The sequence below is a fragment of the Rana temporaria genome, chromosome 7 (genome assembly GCF_905171775.1).
Source record: "Rana temporaria chromosome 7, aRanTem1.1, whole genome shotgun sequence".
Taxonomy (NCBI): domain Eukaryota; kingdom Metazoa; phylum Chordata; class Amphibia; order Anura; family Ranidae; genus Rana; species Rana temporaria.
Window position 1 is genome coordinate 101,309,679 of NC_053495.1, and position 27,442 is coordinate 101,337,120.

The 27,442-nt window shown below is 39.6% G+C and overlaps 1 protein-coding gene across 2 annotated transcripts in view; it reads right to left on the bottom strand.

Annotated features, from left to right (window-relative positions):
• The window catches only part of HMCN1 (hemicentin 1), a 384,153-nt gene extending 364,337 nt beyond the window's left edge, over positions 1 to 19,816 (bottom strand). Inside the window, exon 1 of one of the 2 annotated variants that reach the window (XM_040359793.1) lies at positions 19,367 to 19,816. In XM_040359793.1, coding sequence (XP_040215727.1) covers positions 19,367 to 19,679 — 313 coding nt within the window. In that variant the 5' untranslated portion in view covers positions 19,680 to 19,816. The remainder of the gene's footprint in view (positions 1 to 19,366) is intronic. The other variant, XM_040359792.1, reaches the window with a different exon arrangement.
• Between the last annotated feature and the right edge of the window lie 7,626 nt (positions 19,817 to 27,442).

The following is a 27,442-nucleotide window of genomic DNA, read 5'->3' on the forward strand; positions in this document are numbered from 1 at the left end:
CCAACTAATCTCCCTCTCTTCCATTCAGAACTCCCCCTCCCCTAAATCCTTACAGTGCTCCTTCATCCTACTGACACAACCACCAGGACTGACTTCCTCCTACTGACACCACAGATGTTGGGGCAATCTTGTCTCCCATAAATCATACACAGGATAATTTTTTATTCACACTAGACATGTGCACTGGCCAAAAATATGTTCGTTTTCGTTTCATTCGTTCTTTTTTCTTTAGTTTTTCAGGTCATGCGTTATGATTGCAATTCGTAAATTCGTAAACTCAAAAATTCGTAAATTCATAAATTCGAAAATTAGAAAATCCGAAAATTCTAAAGAATAACTAACCAACTAATAAATTTGGCTGTTAGTGAATGTAACGAGTATGAATTTATCCGAAGTTACAAATTATGCAAAATAACGAATGCTGCGTCTAAACATTTGGAACGGAACGAATAAATAATAAATAATAATAATAAAAAATGTTATTATCATTATTATTATTTATTATTATTCATCTATTCCGTTCCATTCATTTAGATACGGTATTCATTAGTTTGGATAATTCGTGATTTCAGATAAATTTGCATTCGCTACGGTCACTAACAGCCAAATTTGAAAGAAAATTCCAATACCTATAATTTAGTAGTTAGTAATAGTATAGGTATTATTAGTTAGTTATTATTTCAGATTTTCAAATTTTCGGGTTTTCGGATTTCAAACTTCCGAATTTTCGAATTTACCAATATTCTTATTTTTGAATTTACGAATTTATGAATTTTCGAATATTCAAATTTACGAACGGGCTTTCGTTAATTTGGATGTTTCCGAATAAACAAATTAGTCAAAATTTGTTTTAAAAAATGAATTTGGAATGAAACAAATTGAACATATTTCATTCACACTGATATGGAGAATTTTGTTGTTCCCACCAACACAAGGGCAGTGTTTCCTTCCATTTTTGCTATTTTTTTTCCCTCCGGTGAAATCACTGACATTTCTTTCCCTACAACACCAATGCACTGAGGACAGTTTTTTCACCCACTGATACTACAAACACCAGGGAATCTTTGTATCTCACACTGACACCACCAAACCTGGAGCATTTTTACTCTGTCTTTGCTAGCACCATATTTTTGCACAGTACAAAATGTGCAAAGCTATTAAACCTGTCAATTTGCAATGGCGCATTAGGCGCCTCACAACCATTGCCTCCATTTCAGTGTGCCACTATTAGCCCCACCCCCTAGTCTCAGGCACAACAATGCCTATGATCAAGTTCTATGTGTTATTGGTTATTGTACACACATGGGATATATTTGCCACACAATTCCAGTAATGGCTCTCAGATCACTGGGCTTAAGGTGGCAAGCATGATAGCAACCTGAAATGACCTTTAACAACTTTCAGAGCTTTACAGCTAGCCAGCTGTGTTAAGTAGCTCATGACGCAAGCATATGAATATATAAATAGATATTTGAAATAATAAGGGACATAGCAACAACAGGAGGCTTGGGATTATAACGGTGCCCCAAATTTTAACAGAATACATTTTGTAATAATAAAAAATGTATTCATAAAATAACAACATATATTGGGTTCAATAAACAATCAGAGTATGCTACAAATCACATAGAATCACTGGTTTCCATGTATAGTAGGTGATCAGTCTATGATGTTGTATCCCAACATGTTTCGTCAACTTTGGCTTCTTCAGGGAATTTCTAAGGTCCATCAATTCTCTTAAAATTCTATTAAGGATAAGATCTTATACATAATCAATAATTATTTGTATATTTAGAACATGTTCAGTGTATACATAGAGACATATTTACAGTATAAAGTAGTGAATGTTTGGTGAAAGTCACATTCACTGTTTTGTAAATATGCCCCTAACTGATAAACTGCAGTCATATGCTGTGTGCTTAAAGCAGTAGTAAACCGAGTTAAAAAAAGCTTGCCTGTAGGTACAAGATAAAAAAGCGGAGTTTACTAACACTTTAAAAAGGATCATGCTTCAGAAAAGCTATCCCAGCATGCACCCATGACTCCTGTCCTGATTCAAAGTCCAAGGCACCTTAATATAATGGGTCACAGTGTTTACAATTTATGGTAAGAAGGTGGTATAGGATCATAAAAGACCCAAAGTACCCAGGGGAACTATTCTGAAAATGGAAGTGTGCATAAAATTAACGTCTGATTTTCGGATGGTCAGTACAGAAATCGTCACACAAAAGTCAAAAGTACAACCACGCATGATCGGAATCAAGGAACAATTGGGAAGAGTTTGACTTGTAAACTACTGTTCGTAATCTAGAAGTAATATCCGCGGCGTGGTAAATTGATGAAATGTCGAAATGCAGCGCACATTCTCATCTTCTTTAATGGGATAATAATGAAGCTGCTTTGCTGGTGATACTGATATATGGTACAGTAGTTATGCCAAATGTATTTTAAAAGGAATTTGTTTTGTAGTGATATAAATAATATTAATATTATGTTTTTTGTTAGATTTTTTGGGGAAGTTACCACAACACTATTATCCCTGAGTTTTTAAGATTAAAGATACAACTATGTTGATGACCCTTGTTAATTTTTTGTGTTGTTTTAAATGTAAGTTGTAACTGCCTACTCCCAAACTGTCATTTGAAGATCATGAACTATCTGAAAATCACAAATCAACGCTCATCAAACTTCTACTTACATGAAATCAGCAGAAGGGGCCCAACAGGTGGTGCTCGAGAGATGAACTTACTCTTTTTTCTTTAATAGTACGTTACTACGTGTTTATCGAACGACAATTTGCAGATAGTTAGTATGCTAGACAAAATCCTGCGCACTCGCTTTAAACTAGAATCAGACTCCCAGTTGTACGACAATCAAACAGTGTGTACAAGGCTTTAGTGAACCTGAGCTGGAGCACAGCTGCATTATATTTATCCATCCAACTGAGGGTTTCTCACTAAGGTGCATCCAGACCTTTCAAAGAGGTCTTGAGACCCGCACACACGATACAAAAATCGGAAGAAAAAATTAGTACGACAAGCTATCTTCTGATTTTCAGGTCGCTAGTATGGTGCTTTCGACAGCTGATTTTCGCTTTTTGGTCAGACAAAAGCAGGATTTGCAAACTTTAAAAGTTTTGTGAACTCAACCTCCGATTTTCATTTCATTAATACGGTTTTCGGATAAAAAAAAACGTAAGAACAAGACTACGCATGCTCAGAAATGAAAGAATATATACAAAACTATTCAACACATTACATCACTTCTGACGTTGTATTCTGTCATACAAAATTTTTCGGATTGTAAGTAGCCTCTTTACTTTCGACATGAGACTAGCATGGCAAAAAAAAAGGACATTCCGTAATCCGAAAATCTGATTGTGTGTACGGGGCTTAAGTGTCTGGTAGGACACGATATCATTCTTTTGGTGGAGCACATTTGGGTAATCACCTGAAGCACAAGATTTCTTATGAGGCGCATGAGTGGAGCACTTTAGTATTATTACAGATCTTCCTATTACCTCATTGGGACTGATTTTTTCTTTTGAACTGTTGCATGAATTTTAAAAATTACGGGACTATTAATTTATACTTATTTATTACTTAAATTAATATAATTTTGTATTTTTATTTTTGTTTTACTGATCCACTTGTTAATCATACATTTCATTTGTTTATGAATTATTGTATGTAAGGCACTGTATATGCACTTTATGAGATGCGCTCTTTTTTCTTTGAAATCAGTTAAAACTCCCTGTTGTGGGCAAAGAATTGCTGTGGAAGCAGTGTGTGTGCAGATACACAAAGAGTGCATGGCCAGGCCCTATAGGCAGGCATTTTGAGCAGACTGACTTAGTCTGGGATGAGAGTGGGTCACTATCTTGCACATGGGAGACAACATATTTAAATAGGTGAGAGCCTGTACAACCCAAGACCACACCACAGACAGAAGGCTGAATGTGAGGATAAACCTTGTGTGAAGGCACTTTCTATAATTTATAAATGTGGGTTAGAGCTGTGATCCTTGAGAGTGTAAATACCAAATGGTACAAACTCTAAACGTATAACGGTATACTATGTAAAAATAAACACAAATGTAATACATACAAGGCTAGTTTCCATACAAGTGTGGTTCATAAGCCTTTGTTAATAGATATATAAACCCCTATTGTGTTCTTATAAATGAAGCATACATTCCTAAATCGTTTTCCAATGTCCTAGCTAATTATTTCAACACTTACATTTATGGGCTCCATAAACTGTTAACTATCAGTAAAATAGCTCATTAGCACACAGGAAATGTCAATAATATCGCCAGAGACAGTATTGGGATTGGGAAATTACAGCAATGCTTGACATATTAACCCATTCTGTGTCCATCTCTAGACCTAGTGTGCTGATGTACATAAACCTTCCTCTGTGCCCCTGATCCAGAAATTCCCAGTCAGTCAGCAAAGATACCTATTACATTTCTGGGCCAATATGGAGGCACTGGAGACTAAGGCCTTGTACACACGACCGAGAAACTCGACGGGCGAAACACATCGTTTTGCTCGTCGAGTTCCTTGTGAAGCCGTCGAGAAACTCGACAAGCCAATTTTCTCCATTCCCGTCAAGGAAATAGAGAACATGCTCTCTTTTTGGCTTGTCGAGTTTCTCGACAGTTTCCTCAACGAAAGTGTACACACGACCGGTTTCCTCGGCAAAAAAATATCTCCCAGCAAGTTTCTTGCTGGTTTTTGCCGAGGAACTCGGTCGTGTGTACGAGGCCTGAGAAGTCAAGGGACAACTGCCTAGTTTGGAGAAGGCCTTGGAGAAGGGGAAATCTTAAGCCCACGTTGACATTGGTGCAATCTGCCGGAAATGGCACCGTCCGAATCGGTGCGACGCTGCGCCAATTCCCAAAAGTAGTTCCTGTACTATATTGGTGACTTCAGGGGCGATGTGAATAGAAATCTATGCATGAACCCGCACAGATGTCTGTCAAATCGCCCCCAAAGTTGGACTGCATTGCCGGTTTGAAATTGTGTGAGTTCAGCTGAACTTGCACAATTTCTAACCCACATCAGTGTGAACCTGGGCTTAAGATCAGATTATTTGTCTGAAATAGAGGCTAAATTGCAAAATGGTTAAGAAGAATGAAAGAAACAAATCAAATTAAAACTTTCAACTGTATCCAGCTTGGCTGGATCTTGGGAGGTGCTAGGGTGGGTTACGCCCCCACAGATTTCAGTCCCCCCCCCCCCCCAAAGCCAGAATTCCCCAGACACTTTGCCTGACCGCTGAACACCTCTCAGGGTCGGGACACAGAGAGTGCAGTGAATAGAGGCAGGGCACACTGAGAACTCCAGCAGCTCCCCTTTACCTCTTCTAAAAGAAAACAAAGGCATAGCAATAAAGTATTGAGCCAAAGTGAATAATTCACTCCCCCGAACTGTTGGGGGAATTTGTCTCGCTACACTATTTTGTTCTGATAGTGGGAGGTTTCCCTGCCACCAGAATGCAATAAACACTGCTGGTGGCTATAGCCGCCGGCAGTCATAGCATGAACCCCCCACCTCAACAGGGGGGTCAGTGCAGCAGCTTTCTGGATTCTAGGAGCTACTTAAGGAGACTGAGTGAGTACATACCAGCCAACCCACCTAAAGTTATAGAGAAGACAGTGAAGTGCAATACCTCACATGTCTGGGACCAGAGGAACAGCTTAAGAGCACATACAGCCAGGAGCACCCCAAGTTATCTCTAGCATGGGTCAAAAGCAGCCAAGTACCGTGCAATACAGCCAGGTGCAGCATCTGCAACTTTAACATTTTGGAACTTTGGTTCGTTATTTCAGCTGCACCATCACTCCAACTGGTGTGCAGCTCAGTTTGCAGTCAATTAATAACAGCCAGAGACTTTAGCAGGTCCTCATCTGTTTGTTTGAAATTGTAATTTCTTCCATCCTGGGAATCTCATGTATTCCCCATCCAAGTTAAATGTTCTACAATAAACCTAAAAAGATCCCCTAAAACATCTAGGGGTTGATTTATAAAGAATTTGCATAACCATTCGTCTAGTGAAAGTGTATGTACATTATACTATCCCCTAGCATATCCTAATCCACCTCTTCTTCTACTTTTCTTTATTTCTTCTCTTTTTCCTCCCCTTCTCCTTCTTTTAATTTTTAAATAAAAAAAAATAGTTGTTAACTATTTCCAATATATTAAATTGTATATTCATTGTTGTTATTTTATATAGCATATCTGCATTACCCTGTATATGTATTATATCTTAATCTTCTTAAAAAAAAAATATTGTAAACACCTATTACAAACATTAACAGTATTATTTTGCACAAATCCTGAGACATTTGTGAAGCAATACTTTTATATATAGACCCCCTTAGTGTCTCATGACTTCTGTGTACCAGTTAACTAAAGTAGCACATATCTCTAATTGTACTGTATGTATTTCTATACAATTATTTCCTATAAGCTTTTTGAAATGCATTATAGTCAGTTTGCCCTCCAGTGGTAGAAATTGAGATTAATTTATACAGCAATGCTTTTTTTTTCCAAGGTGCATGCTTGTTGTAGGTCTGTTACACAGAAATATTAAAGGGGTTGTAAAGGAATTTTTTTTTTTTTTAGCTCATCCCTAATCAGCAGCAAAGCTGCAAATTTACGTCAGGCATTCCCTTTGTATCTGATGTTTTTTTTTTTTTTTCTTGAATTTTTCCTGAGCCCTAACTTATTTAAGTAGGTAAGAACAGAAAGCAAAGGGAAACTCAAATATAGGCTTTAGCAATAAAAAAGATCCATGAATGGTTTTAACCCTTCCACCCTTTATCCAAAAGAGACGTTTTTTTTAACTAATAAAATTAACAAGTGATTGTATTAGTTTAAAATAAATAATCTTGCATCTGAAAAAAAAAATTCTACTAAAAAAACTGTTATGGCTGAAGTCAAGCTTAAACATTTCGGGCCAGATTCACAGAAGAAGTACACCGGAGTATCTGCTGATACTCCGGCGTACTTTCAAATTTGCCGCGTCGTATCTTTAGTTTGAATTCTCAAACCAAGATACGACGGCTTCTGGCTTCGATCCGACAGGCGTACGGCTTCCTACGCCTTCGGATCGTAGGTGTAATACTTCGGCGCCCGCTGGGTGGAGTTTGCGTAGTTTTCCGTGTCGGGTATGTTAATTAGCTGTTTACGGCGATCCACGAAGGTACGCGCGTTCGTCGCATTCTCTTACGCCGTCGCTAGTCGGCTTTTCTCGGCGTATAGTTAAGGCTGCTATTTCTTGGCTTATATTTAGACTTGCCATGTTAAAGTATGACCGTCGTTCCCGCGTCAAATTAAATTTTTTTTTGCGTAAGACGTCCGGGAATAGGAAAGGACGTAACGCACGTCGCCGTTCAAAAAATTACATCGGTGCGACGTCATTTCGCGCAAAGCGCGGTCGGAAATTTCAAAACGAAGCATGCGCAGTACGTTCGGCGCGGGAACGCGCCTAATTTAAATGATACACGCCCCATTTGAATTAGGCGGGCTTGCGCCGGACGGATTTACGCTACGCCGCCGCAAGTTTACAGGCAAGTGCTTTGTGAATCAAGCACTTGCCCGTAAAACTTGCGGCGGTGTAACGTAAATGCAATACGTTACGCCGCCAGAATTCTACGTGAATCTGACCCTTCCTTTTCATCCATACCCATATCTTGGCTACATCTAGCACCATACCAAAGTGCCAGATGTTTTCCAAGATCTTTCATTGCCCTAGGATCTGGCATTTGCCAAAGTTGCCAGACTGCTATTTCGGACGTTGTAATGTTTTACATTTAACATTTAAATGCTGCTTCTGGAGTAAATGATGACGATTAAAGAAAATCTGTGCTTAACTTTTTAAAGGTCTTTGGGTTTCTAATTTGTCCCAGTCGTGGTATGAAGCTCAGGATGAACTGTAGCTGCCTTTTCACACACATCTCTGTTTTTTACCTCCTGTGCTGGAATACTAATGAGAACACTTTTAACTTAACCTTAGGAAGAGACAAGGCCACATCTGAGCCTCTTGGCCGTTTTAAGACTGATAAAGCAGAAAATGTTTTCATGGTGGGAATGTGAACACAGACAGTTCCTAACATTTTGTAGTCTTCATAGCTTTGCCAAACGTCTGGTGTTAATATATTTTTAGGATTTTGTTTAGCTGTTCTTAGTAAAAATGTAAATATTTTTTTATTGCAGATTGTATTTCCTGAAAAAGGTCATCCAGTCTTAACTTAAGAAACAGTAATTGTGGGAGAATTTTATCCGCTGATAATAGCTTTCAACAGTATGGAAGAGCCCTGGGGCCATCATAAAAAAAAAAAATACTAAATTCTGAGTTTCAAAGTCAGAATTCTGAGATTAAAAAGACAGAATTCTGTGTTTCAAAGTCAGAATTCTGAGATTAAATCTCAGAATTCTGTGTTTCAAAGTCAGAATTCTGAGATTAAATGTCAGAATTCTGAGATTAAATGTCAGAATTCTGAGATTAAATGTCAGAATTCTGAGTTTCAAAGTCAGAATTCTGAGATTAAATGTCAGAATTCTGAGTTTCAAAGTCAGAATTCTGAGTTTCAAAGTCAGAATTCTGAGATTAAATGTCAGAATTCTGAGATTTAAAGTCAGAATTCTGAGATTAAATGTCATAATTCTGAGTTTCAAAGTCAGAATTCTATTTTAGTTACAGCATACAGTATGGGGAAGCAGGCAGTGCTGGGCTCTCTGGTTCCTCTACTGTATTAATAGTTCCTCAGTTTGCTGTCATCTGCTCTAACATAAAGAGGGATGCTGAAAACGAGTGTATTGTCTGTCTGTGTGTGTGTGTGTGGGGGGGGGGGGGGGGGGTGATACAGCTTCCATGGATAACAGAACACAATGCACCCCAACTTTGTGGAAACATTGCACTGTTGCCCCAACAAGAGGGAATTGTGAGCACAATGTGTGTCTTTGTTCAGAACGGCTTGATCATAGCAATTACATGTCTGGACTAATTCTTACAGAAAATGGACCCCATATTACACATAAAAATCAACACAGGTATATAACTTGAGAATTAGCTCAATGCATAGAGTGACAGACTTGTGATTGATATTTTGTGGGTTCGAATCCAGGAAAGAGCACAATTTGTTTTTAAGTTATATGTATATATACATATTATTTTATACATTGCTCTTAGATTAAAATAGAGATGTCCCAATACCAATATTAGTAAATCAATATATTGAAAATGTATATGTCTTCAAAAAAATAAGCTCTGAGCTGGATTCGAACCCAAAACTTAGAAACACAGAAGTCTATTACTCTAACCACTGAGCTATAACCCAAGTCATAAATCTCTACTGTTTTTATAGGTTTAATATGGGGTTCATTCTCTGTAAGAATTAGTCCAGACATGTAATTGCTATGATTAAGCCGTTCTGACCATAGACACACATTGTCCTTCTGCCTTCTGCCTTCTAGCCGTTCACAATTCTCTCATGTTGGGGCCACATTGCAATGTTTTCCACAAAGTTGGGGTGCATTGTGTTCTGTTATCTATGGAAGCTGTGTCACCAACCCCACCCACTCACACACAGAATACACTCGTTTTCAGCATCCCTCTTTATGTTAGAGCAGATGACAGCAAATGGAGGAACCAGAGAGCCCAGCACTGCCTGCTTCCCCATACTGTATGCTGTAACTTAAATAGATTTACAGATCTATATACAGAGCAAAAGACTTGTATGTCTGCAGAATCATGGTCTATGGGTGTTACTACATTATTGCTAAATGCTCCTAAAATCCTCCTAATAGAGATTACTATATTTAGAAACTCAGAATTCTGAGATTTAAAGTCAGAATTCTGAGATTAAATGTCAGAATTCTGAGATTAAATGTCAGAATTCTGAGTTTCAAAGTCAGAATTCTGAGATTAAAAGTCAGAATTCTGAGTTTCAAAGTCAGAATTCTGAGTTTCAAAGTCAGAATTCTGAGATTAAAAGTCAGAATTCTGAGATTAAAAGTCAGAATTCTGAGATTAAAAGTCAGAATTCTGAGATTAAAAGTCAGAATTCTGAGTTTCAAAGTCAGAATTCTGAGTTTCAAAGTCAGAATTCTGAGATTAAAAATCAGAATTCTGAGTTTCAAAGTCAGAATTCTGAGTTTCAAAGTCAGAATTCTGAGTTTCAAAGTCAGAATTCTGAGTTTCAAAGTCAGAATTCTGAGTTTCAAAGTCAGAATTCTGAGTTTCAAAGTCAGAATTCTGAGTTTCAAAGTCAGAATTCTGAGTTTCAAAGTCAGAATTCTGAGATTTAAAGTCAGAATTCTGAGTTTCTAAATATAGTAGTCTCTATTAGGAGGATTTTAGGAGCATTTAGCAATAATGTAGTAACACCCATAGACCATGATTCTGCAGACATACAAGTCTTTTGCTCTGTATATAGATCTGTAAATCTATTTAAGTTACAGCATACAGTATGGGGAAGCAGGCAGTGCTGGGCTCTCTGGTTCCTCCATTTGCTGTCATCTGCTCTAACATAAAGAGGGATGCTGAAAACGAGTGTATTCTGTGTGTGAGTGGGTGGGGTTGGTGACACAGCTTCCATAGATAACAGAACACAATGCACCCCAACTTTGTGGAAAACATTGCAATGTGGCCCCAACATGAGAGAATTGTGAACGGCTAGAAGGCAGAAGGCAGAAGGACAATGTGTGTCTATGGTCAGAACGGCTTAATCATAGCAATTACATGTCTGGACTAATTCTTACAGAGAATGAACCCCATATTAAACCTATAAAAACAGTAGAGATTTATGACTTGGGTTATAGCTCAGTGGTTAGAGTAATAGACTTCTGTGTTTCTAAGTTTTGGGTTCGAATCCAGCTCAGAGCTTATTTTTTTGAAGACATATACATTTTCAATATATTGATTTACTAATATTGGTATTGGGACATCTCTATTTTAATCTAAGAGCAATGTATAAAATAATATGTATATATACATATAACTTAAAAACAAATTGTGCTCTTTCCTGGATTCGAACCCACAAAATATCAATCACAAGTCTGTCACTCTATGCATTGAGCTAATTCTCAAGTTATATACCTGTGTTGATTTTTATGTGTAATATGGGGTCCATTTTCTGTAAGAATTAGTCCAGACATGTAATTGCTATGATCAAGCCGTTCTGAACAAAGACACACATTGTGCTCACAATTCCCTCTTGTTGGGGCAACAGTGCAATGTTTCCACAAAGTTGGGGTGCATTGTGTTCTGTTATCTATGGAAGCTGTGTCACCCCCCCCCCCCCCCCCACACACACACACACAGACAGACAATACACTCGTTTTCAGCATCCCTCTTTATGTTAGAGCAGATGACAGCAAACTGAGGAACTATTAATACAGTAGAGGAACCAGAGAGCCCAGCACTGCCTGCTTCCCCATACTGTATGCTGTAACTAAAATAGAATTCTGACTTTGAAACTCAGAATTATGACATTTAATCTCAGAATTCTGACTTTAAATCTCAGAATTCTGACATTTAATCTCAGAATTCTGACTTTGAAACTCAGAATTCTGACTTTGAAACTCAGAATTCTGACATTTAATCTCAGAATTCTGACTTTGAAACTCAGAATTCTGACATTTAATCTCAGAATTCTGACTTTAAATCTCAGAATTCTGACTTTGAAACTCAGAATTCTGACATTTAATCTCAGAATTCTGACTTTGAAACTCAGAATTCTGACATTTAATCTCAGAATTCTGACATTTAATCTCAGAATTCTGACATTTAATCTCAGAATTCTGACATTTAATCTCAGAATTCTGACTTTGAAACTCAGAATTCTGACATTTAATCTCAGAATTCTGACATTTAATCTCAGAATTCTGACTTTGAAACACAGAATTCTGTCTTTTTAATCTCAGAATTCTGACTTTGAAACTCAGAATTTAGTATTTTTTTTTTTATGATGGCCCCAGGGCTCTTCCATACAACAGCAACATGCCACTACATGTTTTTGTTATTATTATTAAATACACTATAAAGTTAAAACACCCATTGAATTTATTAGAAAGGAAAATTCTAATGAAAAGATGAAATTCTAGAAATTGTTCTTTAGAATTTAACTATTTTTTTTTTAATACAATTATTTATTTATTTTTTGCTATCCTCCTAACTACATTGAAAACTATTTTGCTTCAGTGGGGTAGATCCAGGTACTGGTATTTGTGCATTTTTTACGGAGGCGCAGCACACCGTTTTGCCGCTGCGCCTCCGTAAATTACCTGCGCTATGCTCGATTCACGGAGCAGTAGCTCCGTAAATTGCGTGGGCGCTCCTGAAAAATGCCCGGCGTAATCGTGCGTAATTTAAATGATCCCGTAGGGGGCGTGGATCATTTAAATTAGGCGCGTTCCCGCGCCTTGCGTAGTGCGCATGCTCCGTCGGGAAACTTTCCCGACGTGCATTGCGGTAAATGACGTCGCAAAGACGTCATTAGCTTCAAAGTGAACGTGAATGGCGTCCAGCGCCACTCACGATTCACTTACGCAAACAACGTAATTTTCAAATTTCACGATGCAGGAACGACGGGTATACGTAGCATTGGCTGCCCCTGCTAAAAGCATGGGCAGCCTTACGCAAAAACCGACGTACGCAAACGACGTAAACTGCATACGCAGGGCGCGCGTACGGTTGTGAATCGGCGTTAGTATGCAATTTGCATACTCTACGCTGACCACTACGGGAACGCCACCTAGCGGCCTGCGTAAGAATGCAGCCTACGATATGACGGCATAAGAGCCTTATGTCAGGCATATCTTAGGCTGCAGTCGGCGTATCGAGGTTCCTGAATCAGGAGCATTCGATACGCCGGCGCAAGTAAGCAATTGCGCTGCGTAACTATGGTTACGCAGACGCAATTGCTCTCTGAATCTACCCCAGTGTGTCTACTTTTAGGGTGTACTCATATTGGCCATAGTTGATCAGAAGCAGGCCTGTGTATAATTGTTTCCCCTCCCCACTCTTCCATTGGTCTGCCCACACGCTGTTCTTGAAAGAAAGCATTCCCAGTCACACTAACGTCACACTAAAGCAAACAGTACCGGACTCCATGTGAACCGTGTTTCCAAGTGGTAAGCTTTACTGGGCAGGTATGGTTCGGAGCACTTATGCTACACAAACAACCCTAACTAAGTTGTTGAACCATGCCTGGGCATGGTTAAAACATCTAGGGGTTGATTTATAAAGAATTTGTATGTACATTAATTCTGTGCAAATAGGACAAAAATGTATGTAAATAGGTTATACTATGTGCTGTTTGAATGTAAATAATTTATTTTAAACATAAAATACTGCACTAGATGGAGCTAAGTATTATAGGAACGTTCTCTGATACTTATCTCCATCTAGTGGCCATAGGAGGTATTGTCCATTTTAAATCATAGGATGTAGCCTATTTACATTAGTTTTTTGCCCCATTCATATGGAACTACTGTAATTGCATGCACTTTCACTGGATGAATTGCTATGCATTTATTTTTTAAATACATCCCTAGTGTGAGTACACCCTCACTTAACATGTTCTTGGTTTGAATTTTAATGTCAATATCAGTCTATATTAGAGATCATTTATGGAATGTCACTCAGTAGTAGTCCTCGTAAGAAAATAAACTCTCATGTTCTAAAGAGAACTGAAAAAGTAAAAACTGGATTCTAGTTGCTGTAGCTATGGCCTTTAATTTTCTTTCCACTGGTTTTCACTACTATCTGAATTCTAAATGTATTTATTATATTTGATTGTTTTTTTATGGCTAACTTATATATTTACATGTACTATAACAGATTAATTATGACATTTTATGAAAAGACAACAGAAGTCATGGCTACAGTTTTCAGACTTATACTAAACCCAGCAGAATATAGCCGTCTTTCATTCTCCTCTGACTGTCCTATGAGGCTACAGGACTCAACTCTCTGCCTGGACAGTGCTGATTAGCCTTGTGCTAATCACATGCACATCCCCCCCCAAAAAAACCTCTCTAGCAATACACACCAAACTGAGCTTGTGCAGAGTGCCTCCGAGGCTCATGACTATTAGCAGATGGATTGGGGACAGTAAAAGAAGGGGAAGATCGGAGAAGAGAGGATCAAACAGCATTTTTACACAATGCAGAGGATTAACCCCTTGGGTTCCACGGTGAGAATAACAGGCATGCTTTACTGCATATACATACTGGCCCGGATTCACGTAGCACTAACGCGGCGTATCTCGAGATACGCCGCGTAAGTGTCAGTGTGCACCGTCGTATCTGTGCGCCGTGCCCACAGAACTAGATACGCCTGAAAATAGGCTTCCTACGACCGATATAAGTTTCCTACGCCGTCGTATCCTGAGCGCATATTTACGCTGGCCACAAGGGGTGCTCCCATTGATTTGAATATGCAAATGAGTGAGATACGCCGATTCACAAACGTACTTGCGCTTGGCGCATTAATATACGCGGTTTACGTAAGTCGTACGTCCGGCGTAATGTTAAGCCTCATAAAGCAGGTGTAAGTCATGTTAAGGTATGGACCAGGGGACAGCCGTCGTATTTTACGTAGTTTACGTAGTAGTACGTGAATAGGGCTGGGCGTAGGTTACGTTCACGTCGTAGGCAGTGATTCGACGTATCTTAGGGAGTGTTTCCGACGTGATTCTGAGCATGCGCACTGGGATGCATCCACGGGACGGCGCATGCGCCGTTCGTTCGCCCCATCATTTGCATGGGGTCACGGTTAATTTAAATGGATCACGCCCACTTCCACCTACTTTGAATTAGGCCGGCTTACGCCGAAGATTTTACGTTACGCTGGCGCAACGTTGGGAGCAAGTGCTTTGTGAATACTGTGCTCGCCGCTCTGCGCTACGTCGTAGCGTATATTCGATACGCTATGCCGGCATAACTATGCGCCGAGGTACGAGAATCCGGGCCACTGATTTTACTGTTGTGGGTTTAGTAACACTTTAATTTATAGTTTTCCAACCTCATATAAGATAAGGGAAATCTCTCTGTTTATATTTATCTTATATTCATAATTCTTCCCTTCACCCCCCTAGCATGAAAGAAAGTGGGGATCTCCCAAGAGACCTGTTAAGCTTGTCATGTGGTTTGTAAAGGCAATGGTAGGGTTGCTTGGCAGTCCTCCACCCCATTTGTTTGTGAAGTACCGTTGTTTGCCTACACACTTTGTATGAATGACTACGTGGGGTTTCTTGAACTACATGTCTTGGTTTCAGTGTCATAGTAAAATCAGGTCAGCTCTGCAACACTTGCAAACCAGACTTAAGCCAAATATACATGGATCAAATTTTGATCCATGTATCGGCAGGGAGATTGTACAAAAGTCATTCTATCAATCAACTTCTGTACAACTGGCCTGTCTGAATTTTCCTGCTCGATCAGCGCCGCAGGCTATAGCCACCAGGACTGATCAATGTACACTGATGATGGGGAAGTCTCCCCACATTCAAATCCAATAGTACAGTGAGGAGGATTGGTTGAATGAAAAAAAATATTAATCTATGGGCTGCCTTAGACTTCCTTAACCACTTCTGGACGGCCACACGCCAATATACATCAGCTGTTTCAAGAGGGATATCGTTGTTATGGTAGCAGCTAGCTACCATAACAACAGTATCCTCTTCTTCAGCGCGCAGTCTGGTTTCTTATAATAGTGGTCTCTGCGGCAGATTTGTCGCAAGATCCACTGTTTACCAGAGCCTTTGGTAGCGGCGGAGGCGATCGGGTCTGTTCCTTTGTTAGGTATGGAGACGAGTGAGGGGACGATGGTCCCCACCCATCTCCATGCTATTGCAGGGCGGAAGCGGCGTCAAAATGTCAGTTCCACCCATAGCTGTTAAAGGGCCATTTTTATTTTTTTGCATTTTAGTGTAAATATGAGATCTGAGGTATTTTTGACCCCAGATCTCATATTTAGGAGGTCCTGTCATACTTTTTTCTATTACAAGGGATATTTACATTCCTTGTAATAGGAATAAAAGTGACACGATTTTTTCTAAAAGAACAGTATAAAAAATAAAAATAAAAGGTAAAATAAATAAGAAAAAAATTTTTTAAATATGCCCCGTCCCGCCAAGCTCACGTGCATAAGTAAACGCATACATGAGCAGCACCCACATATGAAAACGGTGTTCAAACCACACGCGTACAGCGAGAGCAATAATTCTAGCCCTAGCCCTCCTCTGTAACTCAAAACATGCAACCTGTAGAATTTTTTTAAACGTCGCCTATGGATATTTTTAAGGGTAACAGTTTGTTGCCATTCCACGAGCGGGCACAATTTTGAAGCGTGACATGTTGGGTATCAATTTACTCAGGGTAACATTATCTTTCACTTTTCCAAAAAAAGTGTGCTTGTATGACCGCTGTGCAAATATGGTGTGAAAGAAAGTATTGCAACAAACGCCATTTTATTCTCTAAGGTGTTAGAAAAATAATTATAATGTTTGGGGGGTTCTAAGTAATTTTCTAGCAAACATTTTTTTTTAACGTGTAAACAACATATCTCAGAAAGAGACACGATTTTTTCTAAAAGAACAGTATAAAAAATAAAAATAAAAGGTAAAATAAATAAGAAATTTTTTTTTTAAATATGCCCCGTCCCGCCAAGCTCACGTGCATAAGTAAACGCATACATGAGCAGCACCCACATATGAAAACGGTGTTCAAACCACACGCGTACAGCGAGAGCAATAATTCTAGCCCTAGCCCTCCTCTGTAACTCAAAACATGCAACCTGTAGAATTTTTTTAAACGTCGCCTATGGATATTTTTAAGGGTAACAGTTTGTTGCCATTCCACGAGCGGGCACAATTTTGAAGCGTGACATGTTGGGTATCAATTTACTCAGGGTAACATTATCTTTCACTTTTCCAAAAAAAGTGTGCTTGTATGACCGCTGTGCAAATATGGTGTGAAAGAAAGTATTGCAACAAACGCCATTTTATTCTCTAAGGTGTTAGAAAAATAATTATAATGTTTGGGGGGTTCTAAGTAATTTTCTAGCAAACATTTTTTTTTAACGTGTAAACAACATATCTCAGAAAGAGGCTCGGTCCTTAAGTGATTAAAAGGCAAATGGACACCTCAAGGATTTCAGGTGCAGTGGGTCATTGTTTGGAGCAAGGTTTGAACCTGAACGCTAGGAATTAGTTGCAAGTGTTAAATGTGTGTTTAGTCTAGGCATGCAGGAATGAGGTGTATTTACCTACCCTATCCCTCTATCCAGTGCAGGTCTTCTTTGCCTTAAGCTTTGGGCTGTGGACAGTCCCTTAGGCCCCGTACACACAGTCGGACAAAACCGATGAGAATGGTTCGACGGACCGGTTTCATCGGTTCACCGCTGAAGTGGCCTGACGGCCTGATGTGTGTACACACCATCAGTTCAAAATCCGATCTGGTCAGAACGCGGTGACGTAAAACACACGACGTGCTGAAAAAAATGAAGTTCAATGCTTCCAAGCATGCGTCGACTTGAATCTGAGCATGCACAGGTTTTGAACCAATGCTTTTCTGTACTACCCATCGGTTTGGTCCGATGGGGCAGCGGTCCATCGGTTCGGCTTTGAAGCATGTGTTAAAATTTTGGACCGAAGGAAAACAGACCGATAGCCTATACACACAGTCGGTTTGGTCCGATGAAAATGAACTTCGGTTCATTCTCATCGGACCAAACCGACCGTGTGTACGGGGCCTTAGTGTCATAACATGCAGTGCACAACTATTACAGTAGAACTAAAGGCAACATTTGGACATTTGGAACAGGGGCAAGCCACGCACTGTGTGTGAAAAGACAATGTCCATTCAGAGGAGCGTGGCCCAGGAGTGAGCCTGGTCAAGTGCCCATATAGCAAGATAATTGCTATTGGGGGCACTCAGCAGAAGGGTGAAGCCAAGACTGCCAGGGGACCAAAAAATAATAAGACCGGGGCTGGTCTATGCAAAACTATTGTTTGTTAGTTAAAAAGAAAATACAACCTTTAGAATCACTTTAAAATCCTAACAAAAAAATCCATACATCAAATAAAATGTATCAGGAAGTGATAATTAGTAAATAGTGATCAGTTATATGTAAGCAACTGTAGCTGGATTTCACAAAGCAACCCACATGTGGTGTGGGTATATCTACCTCTTGAAATCTGTACAACTTCCTGTATTTTCTTAAAGTCTAACTAAAGGCAAAACTTTGTCTGAATGAAACGTTGAAGCAGAAGGTAGGTAGGCCATTTTTTCTCTTTGCAGAAGGTGCCTGGTGTGTGCAATTTAAATAGCCAATACGAAAAAAGAGAATAATTTAATAACCTGCTTTATTCCCAGCATGCAAATGTACAAACAGACTGAAGCCCCATCCATCACTGTCCAGTTCACCATCTCTATCCACTATATTCATGATTTGAGATAAAAGGTCTTTTATAAAGCCATAATTTGTAACCGTGCCAGTTGGGGTATTCTGGGTCAAATCCCAAACCGTCTGGTCCTGTTTGTTTCAGACACATTACATGCACTTTTGTTTGTGGACCAATTCTTTAACTTGCATTGGAAAGAATTCTAAAAGCAAAATCTATGTAAACCATTTATTATTGCACAATGGTTTCTAATTTGAGAATCTAAAAGAATTTGTATCCAACTAAATTAGATCCACATATTCCAAGACATTTAGCTCTAAAGCAATTGCAGAACATGTAGTAGGTTAGTAAAGTGCAATGATCCAACAAGTAAACATCAAGAGAATTAACATCAGGCTGTGATAACTTCCTGCTTTGGATTCTTGTTACTTGAAAGAGCCCGGGGAGGTTAAAAATGTACATCAAAAGGGTTAAAGAATGTCAGCATGACTAAAGGCAATGGATTTGTTACTGCTTTGCTTCATGTAACGTGCCAAACTTTTTAATTCATTTTACTTAAACTTTTTTCTGCCATCTACCGGTTTTGGAGAATTTTAAGGCAACAAAATATACACTTAGACCAAGGGCAGTACTACAGTTTATTTCACTTGAAATCTGTGACTCTTTAAATATTTCTGAATTATAAAATGTGTGACTCTTTAAATATTTCTGAATTATAAAATGTAACTTGTGTTACTTTATGATGTGGGTGGCTAAAACATTTCATATAATCAGATAAGCAAATGCATAACCAATAGATTTACATGATAAATAATGAGCAATACTCCTGCTAAATAGCGATATCTATATGACGTAAGTATATTGTATTCTTCACCGCTATAAAAACACCACTGACATTCATTTAAAGGTATACAACATTTTGAATTAGGATAGACAAAAATCTTACCTGGATCATGAAATGGCACCAGAGCAAAATTATACAGCGGCTTTTTCTGTCTGTTTAAAGATGTTTCTAAAATCTTTGATGCGCCGTCAATCACTTGAACTAAGTCGTCATACATGGATCCAGTGACATCAAAAACAAATGCTAAAGTAGAAGCTCCGTCCGGGGTTTTTCCTATATCTGGCTCTGATTCTGCACAGGAATTTAGTTGGAGTAGTTGAAGCAGAAGTAGAACAATTGGCAACTGAATAGAAAAGTTCCTAAAGAAAAGCATCCTAACATTCCTCCTGATTTCACTTTCTTGACTTATTGACATGATGTTAGTATGATAAGAATAGCGTGAAATGTCTTAAGACATTGCTTAAGGAAGAGTCCAAGTGGCTTTCCAGTTGTCCCTCTCAAACTACACAAACAATGGAACAGCTCAATGGGCTGAACCACAACTGTGCTTTATATTTTGTTTCTACTTTGCAGAGACAAAGGTTTCCAGCTTCTTGTTAGAATAGGTCATGGCTGCCACCTGCTGGAGCTGTGATGTAAATACAAGGAGTCCTTTTCTCCTAGTGTGGGTTTATTTTCTTGACTGCAATTACTAATACAAAAAAAACTATCAAACATCATTTGTTCTTTGCCAAAATGATTTCAATTACTTAGGCCCCTTTCAGACGGACAGATAGAATGGTGCTTTTAGCTGCGGATTTTATATTTTTCTACCGCAGCTAAAAGCACACAATGTTTTCCTATGGCCCCATTCACACACAGCGTTTACGTGCGATTACGTTACATGCGGTTTGGTGCGAATAGAAAAAATAGAATTGAATGTGTCCAGGTGCGATGTAGCGCAGCTATATGCACATAACCGCAGGTAATCGCAGTCTTTTTTGTCAACTGCGGATAGCAGCGTTTAAATAAAAAAAAAAAATAAGGGACCCAAACAAAAACAAAAAATAAATAAAAAGGGTTGCTATGGAAATGAATACCTCAGCTAAATGCGGCCGCAATTAAACGCACGTAAACGCATGTAATCGCAATGTGCAAATGCAGCTAATCGCAGTGCCTGGAGCCTTGAATTTCACAAAACATTTGTAGTGCTTTTAACTGCGGCAAAACAGCCGTCCGTCTGAAAGGGGCCTTATGGAAAACAGGAAAGTTTGGCAAAATAGATGACACATTGACATAACAAGACTTTAGAATTAGAATTTAGAACAAGAATTTAGGGACACCAAATAGAGGCATGTTTTACATTGTTACTGACAATAAAATATATTTGGATTTTAAAATGTAAGAAAATTCAGGGTTCTATAAAATTTGCCTCTCGCCCGATGGTAAGGGGCAGAAGTATACTTCGGATTCACATCATAAGTAGAGTGTTGTTGACCAGTATTGCTGTACATGGAAACAACATACTATGGGAGGGCATCAGGTTTACAGGTATACAGGTTATAGATTGTTTTAGAGCTAAAATCAGGGTTTTTCATGCTTGCTGGGAAGACAGCTTATTTTACATTACATTCACTGAACCCTATAAAAATAAATAAAAATACCTTGACTTAGAGTAGATCTTTAACCCCCAGATCAGCTATGGCTCCCTACACTCCCACACCTCTCTGCAGTATGGATTGACTTTTTTTATTTGCTTTTCCACACATCATGTCTGGTCCCGCTCTGCCACCATTCTTGCCTGCTGCCTCAGCCTCCTGGGATTTCACATTACATATCCTAGAAGGCTAATGGAATAGTGGCTGACAGCGGCCATTGGGCAGAGCTTTACATATCATCGGAGGTCAGCAGCCTAAGCCCGGAGGAGGCAGCCGGGTTCCAGGGACTGATGAGTACCAAGATGGTGGAGATCAGGTGCTCCTTATGAGCAGATTTCAGCACAGCACCACTTGATCCACTGGGCAGATGAGTATCTGAATCGATCAAACAAGGAAATACCTGCATAACAGGTAAGTGGGGATTAAAAAAATTTTACAAAGGAGCGACTGAAGTTGCTCTTTAAACTTCAAAGCTAAACTACAGGCAAACATTAAAAAAAAAAACAGCAAAAATATATAGTTGGGAGATGAGGGATTTGTTGTTCTGCTCATCCAACCCTTCTAGATTTCACAACCAGATTGGTTAAATTACTTTTCTATAATGCAATATTAGGCCGATACAGGTTGGACCGTGAAGGAACAGCAACAGACTGATGAGTTATTCTCTCTTCTCTTTCCTCATGTCATCATGTTTCTTCTCAGCATATGTGCCTTCTTTGCTCCTAGTGCTACCTATTCTTTTGACAATCTGAGTGCTGCTGTACAAGGCATTACAAAAGCCTGATACTGTCAAATTCAGGTTATTACACTAGATACATTTAAAAATGTATTTAACAATTTTGTAGAATACATAATTGCAGTTATTTTATTAGCTGCCTGAAATTTAGATACATATAAGACCAGGTGTTATCTGCATAGGAATGATAGAGGAGGTCAAGGCTTTTGATGATATTGCTGACTAGTATTACATCTGCTGTTAAGAGTGAAGTTAACAGTGCTGATCCTTGCAATCTTCTGTAGAAACGAGGTAAACTTGTAAGGGAATACTGTCCAGACATGATTCTGTAAGATTTGCCTGTTGGAATGATGTGAGTACTGAGCCATCTATACCACATTATTGCTTGGGGCATTTTGTTGGAATGTAATGGTCTACTGTGTCAAATGCCATGAGCACAGCATGGGAAATGATGAACCACAGGGGTTAATTACTAAAATTGGAGAGATAAGAATATGGTGAAGTTCTGCATAGAAACCAATCAGCTTCCAGTTTTTTTTTTTTTGTCAAAGCTTAATTGAACAAGCTGAAGGTAGAAGCTGATTGGCTATCATGCAGAGCTGCATCAGATTTTGCACACTCCAGATTTATTAAATCAACTCCACTGACTTTGGTCTCTAGATAACAATATAGAATATATTGATGTTTCTTTATGGGGTGTTCTTCAAAACCCATTACAGAACATCTTTCATTTTATTATTTTAGGTGCATGGTTACAAGGCTTCTCATTGCAGATTTGTGTCTTCTTTAATAAGGCATATTTAATATTGTTCTATTATTGGGCCAAAGCTCTTTTGACCCTACTTCTCCTGTGGGTCCCAGGAGTGCAGTTAGTTCTGCACTTCTGTGACTCGTATTTAGCTGACAGTGGGCTAAAATCTGCTGTCGGCTTATGCCACTAAGACAGTCCAGACTCTGAGGTTATCCCAAATTTGGGGTCGGGAATTTCCGCCAACAAAAGATTGAGAGTTGGTTCTCAAATTTTCAGATGAAAAAATTCCTATCGGAAAATCCAATCGCATGTAGCAATTCCGACGTGCAAAATTCCGACGCATGCTTGGAAACAATTTGATGCATGCTCGAAAGCATTGAACTTCATTTTCTCGGCTTGTCGTAGAGTTGCATGTCACGCGTTCTTAACGGACAAAAGTTCAGAGAGCTTTTGTGTGACCGTGTGTATGCAAGCCAAGCTTGAGCAGAATTCCGTCGGAAAAACCATCCAAGGTGTAGGCAGCATAACTCTGCTTACTGAAGAACAAGAACTGAGCAATCAGCGGCCTTTGATCGCTCAGCTCTCAATCTAGAAGTGGCAAAAGACAGATGTGGCATCAGACCGATGCTGCATCCACCTAGCTGAGTATGATTGTTTTTTTTAATCCCACACTTCCCTTTTAAGTTACCATATCATCTGAATAATTTTCTTGAGAGATTCTGAAGGACTCACAGTTTTAAGAAGGTACTGTCTAGTGTTCCTGGATAAAACATTTCTAGTCCAATGGTCCAATTTAGATTTACTTCATAAGAAAAAGAACCTTGGTCATTAATGTATCTTTGAACCAGTTTATTTCTAGAAGCAGCTAGAAAATAGATCTTAAGTACATGATAAGCTCCTTCCCCTCCCACTATATTGTGGAGGCTTTCTATATCAGTTCTACCAGCCTTACATTGAAAAAAAAGTCACTTGGAGCTAAAGAGTTCAAGGCAATCTGACAAATCCAAACATTTAGAAAATAAAATTTGGTTAGTTTGAGAAAAAGCTAAATTCTCTATTTGGCTTGTACAGTAAAACCTTGGTTTGGGAGTAACTTGGTTTGAGAGCATTTTGCAAGACAAGCAACATTTTTGAAATACATTTTGACTTGCTATATTTTGCTTCTAATCTCCTTGTGGATGCTGCCATTTGTGGATGGACATTTTATGGTTACACAACCTGGTCACATTGCTATATTGGACTATATTGGACTATATTTTTATATGGACTATAAACGGAAGAACCTATGAATAAATGGCTGTGGAGCAAATTATTTGAGTTTCCATTATTTCTTATGGGAAAATTTGCTTTCATATACATGTGCTTTGGATTACAAGCATGTTTCTGGAGCGAATTATGTTCGCAATCCAAAGTTTTACTGTATTGCTGTGTATATCCCTTTCACGTCCTGTGGGATCATTAGGAGAGGAAGTAAGAAAAAAAACGGAGACAGAGTACACCACGGAATGGGTTAGAACCTTGATCAGACTTTAATTTCTACTAGCATTCCCATTGAAAAACTCTCTTCAATTCCTGTAAAGTGGTCACCTGGAGCAAGAAATGAGAGTAAGACCCCCAATAGGGCACAAACACATATAAAAATACAACCTATCCAAGCCATTCAACATATGATCTAGCTGGATTTGAATTTTACAAAAAGTATTGCTTCAAGGTGTTCTCCTTTCCTTCTTTCTTTTTAACCTCTTTTCCTTTACATAAATATTATGTTTTATAATGTCATGCAAATTTGCCTGAAAATTACAATGTAAGATACATTTTTTTATACTGTTACTCATACAATTTCCACAAAACAAATGAAATATTAAAATGGGATAAGAAGGAGACAAAGGAGAAGAGAAACAAAAATGTTTGATCTAATATAAGGATCAATCTCATTGGACCACCAGTGCCAGTGCTGTGGAATCATAAAATAGATAGGCAGACAACTTTTGAATGTTTTACATTTTAAATTGCAACAAAAAAATATCACCTTATTTAGTGCTTTGCTTGTCAGCCTCTAAAAGCTGGGTGTAATCTTCAATGTGAGGCTGACATTCTGTTTCTGAATGACGAGCATAGACAGGGGCTATTTTATAAGCTGGTCCCATTGAGTAAGGCAGTGATTCTGAATCAAAACTTATGCCGCGTACACACGATCATTTTTCGGCATGAAAAAAACGTTGTTTTAAAAAAATGTAATTTAAAATGATCGTGTGTGGGCTTCACATCATTTTTCAGGTTCTGAAAAACGACAATTTTTTTTTTTAACATGCTGCATTTTTTAATGACGTTTTAAACAATGTCGTTTTTCGGGTTGTAAAAAATTATCTTGTGTGGGCTAAAACGACGTTAAAAACCCGCGCATGCTCAGAAGCAAGTTATGAGATGGGAGCACTCGTTCTGGTAAAACTACTGTTCATAATGGAGTAAGCACATTCATCATGCTGTAATAGACAGAAAAGCGCGAATCGTCTTTTACTAACACGGAATCAGCTAAAGCAGCCCCAAGGGTGGCATCTTCCTATTGGAACTTTCCCCTTTATAGTGCCGTCGTACGTGTTGTACGTCACCGCGCTTTGCTAGAGCATTTTTTTAAAACGATGGTGTGTGGGCAACATCGTTTTAATGATGACGTTGGAAAAACATTGTTTTTTCTACATGCCGAAAAACGTCGTTTTTTTTTCAATGCCGAAAAATTATCATGTGTACGCGGCATCAGAGTACTAGGGCTTTGGTTTCATTCTCACAGAAGTGATGGTTTAATGAAAACACTCACTTTAGAGGCACAATAAGGTATTTGCCTATATTGTTGGTGGTACTGAGGCTAATGGTGGCTTTGAAAGAGTAAATATGGCTGGAGATACTAATTTTCTAGGACTTCTAGCCTGTAGAAGTGTATTGGAATATTTCTGACACCTGACAAGTGTGAATACTGGGATGCAGAAGCTGTAAATTCCAAGCACTTTGAAGTGTAACTAGAATCAGACTTTAATATTAACTGGACCCTTGACAAACATTTTCTTGCCCCCCCCCCCCATGCAGTTTTGCTCTCCACCCCAACATCCTAAAAAACAAACCCCTTTTGCCCCGCATTAAAGATCACCCTGGTGCTCTGAGACATACAATAGATAGCAGCTAGACTCAAATCTGTTTACTGTAGCAATTCAGACAGCTACCGCAATTGGTTGCCAAAGGTTACAGCATATCATTACCACTCACTAACTGGTTGCTAGAGGTTACAGCACACAATATGGCTCACTGATTCCTTGCTAGAGGCTATGCTATGTGTGCCATGGTGCAAAGTGGTCATAGTTAAAGTGGTAAAAGTGGTAAAAGTGTATAAATCTGTAAGGTGAACTTACACAGGTCCCCCTCCTAACCCCCCCCAAAAGGTCCCGCTGACCTGGACTGCCGCAATCTATGATTCTAAGCCCTGACATATCCACATCAGGAGTCCGGGGCTTAGAAATTCTCTCCGCAGCCATGCGTCTTCTCAATAGCTGACAGGATGGTCTATGCGGCTACTGATTGGTCGGCGCTGCTCATTTGATGGCGCTGACCAATTAGAATGCTCCAAAATGTCCCTCCTGATGAGCACTATTTTGGACATTCGGCTCAGGGGATTTCTAAGTCCTGGAAATCTGCCATGGATACAGTATACCTGGGCTTAGAACCAGAGATTGCGGCACACAAGGTCAGCAGAACAGGGGGGCAAGGAGGGGGACCTGTGTAAGTTCACGTTACAGAGTTTTCTGTAAAGGCAAACTTACCCTTTAAATACAGTTTGAGATGAATTGCATATCGTAGACATCATGAGATTTGATGTTATACTGCTTCTAATTCCAAGGCTAGCCAACAACCGACAAGCTGGAATGCTCTAGTAAAGAGGTGGTGAACAGGGTTGGCAACACCCCCAGGACAGGACTGGGTAAGGAAAGGGGAGGGGATATGAGAGAAAATGAAGAGAAGGAGAGAGAGGAAGGAGAAAAAATGGAGAGAGACAGGGACAGAGAGGGGGGAAAGAGTATGGGGGAGAGAGGGGACATGAATACAGAAAGTTGGGCAAAAGAGAGGGGGGCTAAAGAGGAGGAGGGTGAAAGAAAGAGGGATGTGCAGTGTGAGGGGGAAAGAAGGTGGATGAGAGAGAGGAAGGAGAAGAAAGAAAAAGGGGGAGGAGAAAGAGAAGTATGGGAACAAGAGAGAAAGGAAGGAAAAAAGCTGGTGGAGGCAGAGGGGGTGAAGATAGAGAGAGTGAGGTGAGAGAAGGGAGACAGTGTGAGGCGAGAAAGAGAAGGGGGGATAAAAGAGGGGAGGAGGCAAAGGATGAGAAAATATATGGGGGGGACAATGGACAGGAGGGAGAGAAAGGGAGAAAAAAGGGGGGCAAAATAAGAGAGAGAAGAGGAGGTTGAGGGCTAACGAAAAAGGGGACTGTTGGGGGAGCATGGGGGGGGGTGGGACAAAAAAAAATAGAGGGGTCTAAAGAGAGAAGACAGGAGGGAAGAAGAACGGGGGAACAAGAGGGGGGAGAGATGGAGGATGAGAGAAAGGCAGATGAAAGAGAGGAGGGGGGGAAAGAATGGGGGGGAAGAAAGAGAGAGAGAAAGGAGGTAAGAGAGAAAAGGGCAGAGAGAGAGAATGGAGTAAGAGAGGGGAAGAGGAGTGGGGGAAGGGGGTGAAAGAGGGGAGAGAGTGTGCAGGGGTAAGAAGGGGAGAGAGAAAGTAGAAAGGGGGGAGAAGGGGGCAAAAGGATTGCTCACTAATTTGGCCTCCCCATTCAGACTGCTTCCTCCTGGGCGGCTTAGGCATCTATACTTGTATTAAATCCCCCTTCCAGCTGCTTGCAGATCCCCATTCACAGCATACTGCGGGCAGTGCAGGGAGTTAGAGTGGGGCAGGGTTAGGCGGACCCAAATGGCAGCACAATATGGGATTGGACAGGTGGACGTTGTTAAGTGAGGGAGGGGCTGGGGGAAATGTAGTGACAGTACGGGATAGGCAGCACTCACAGCCTG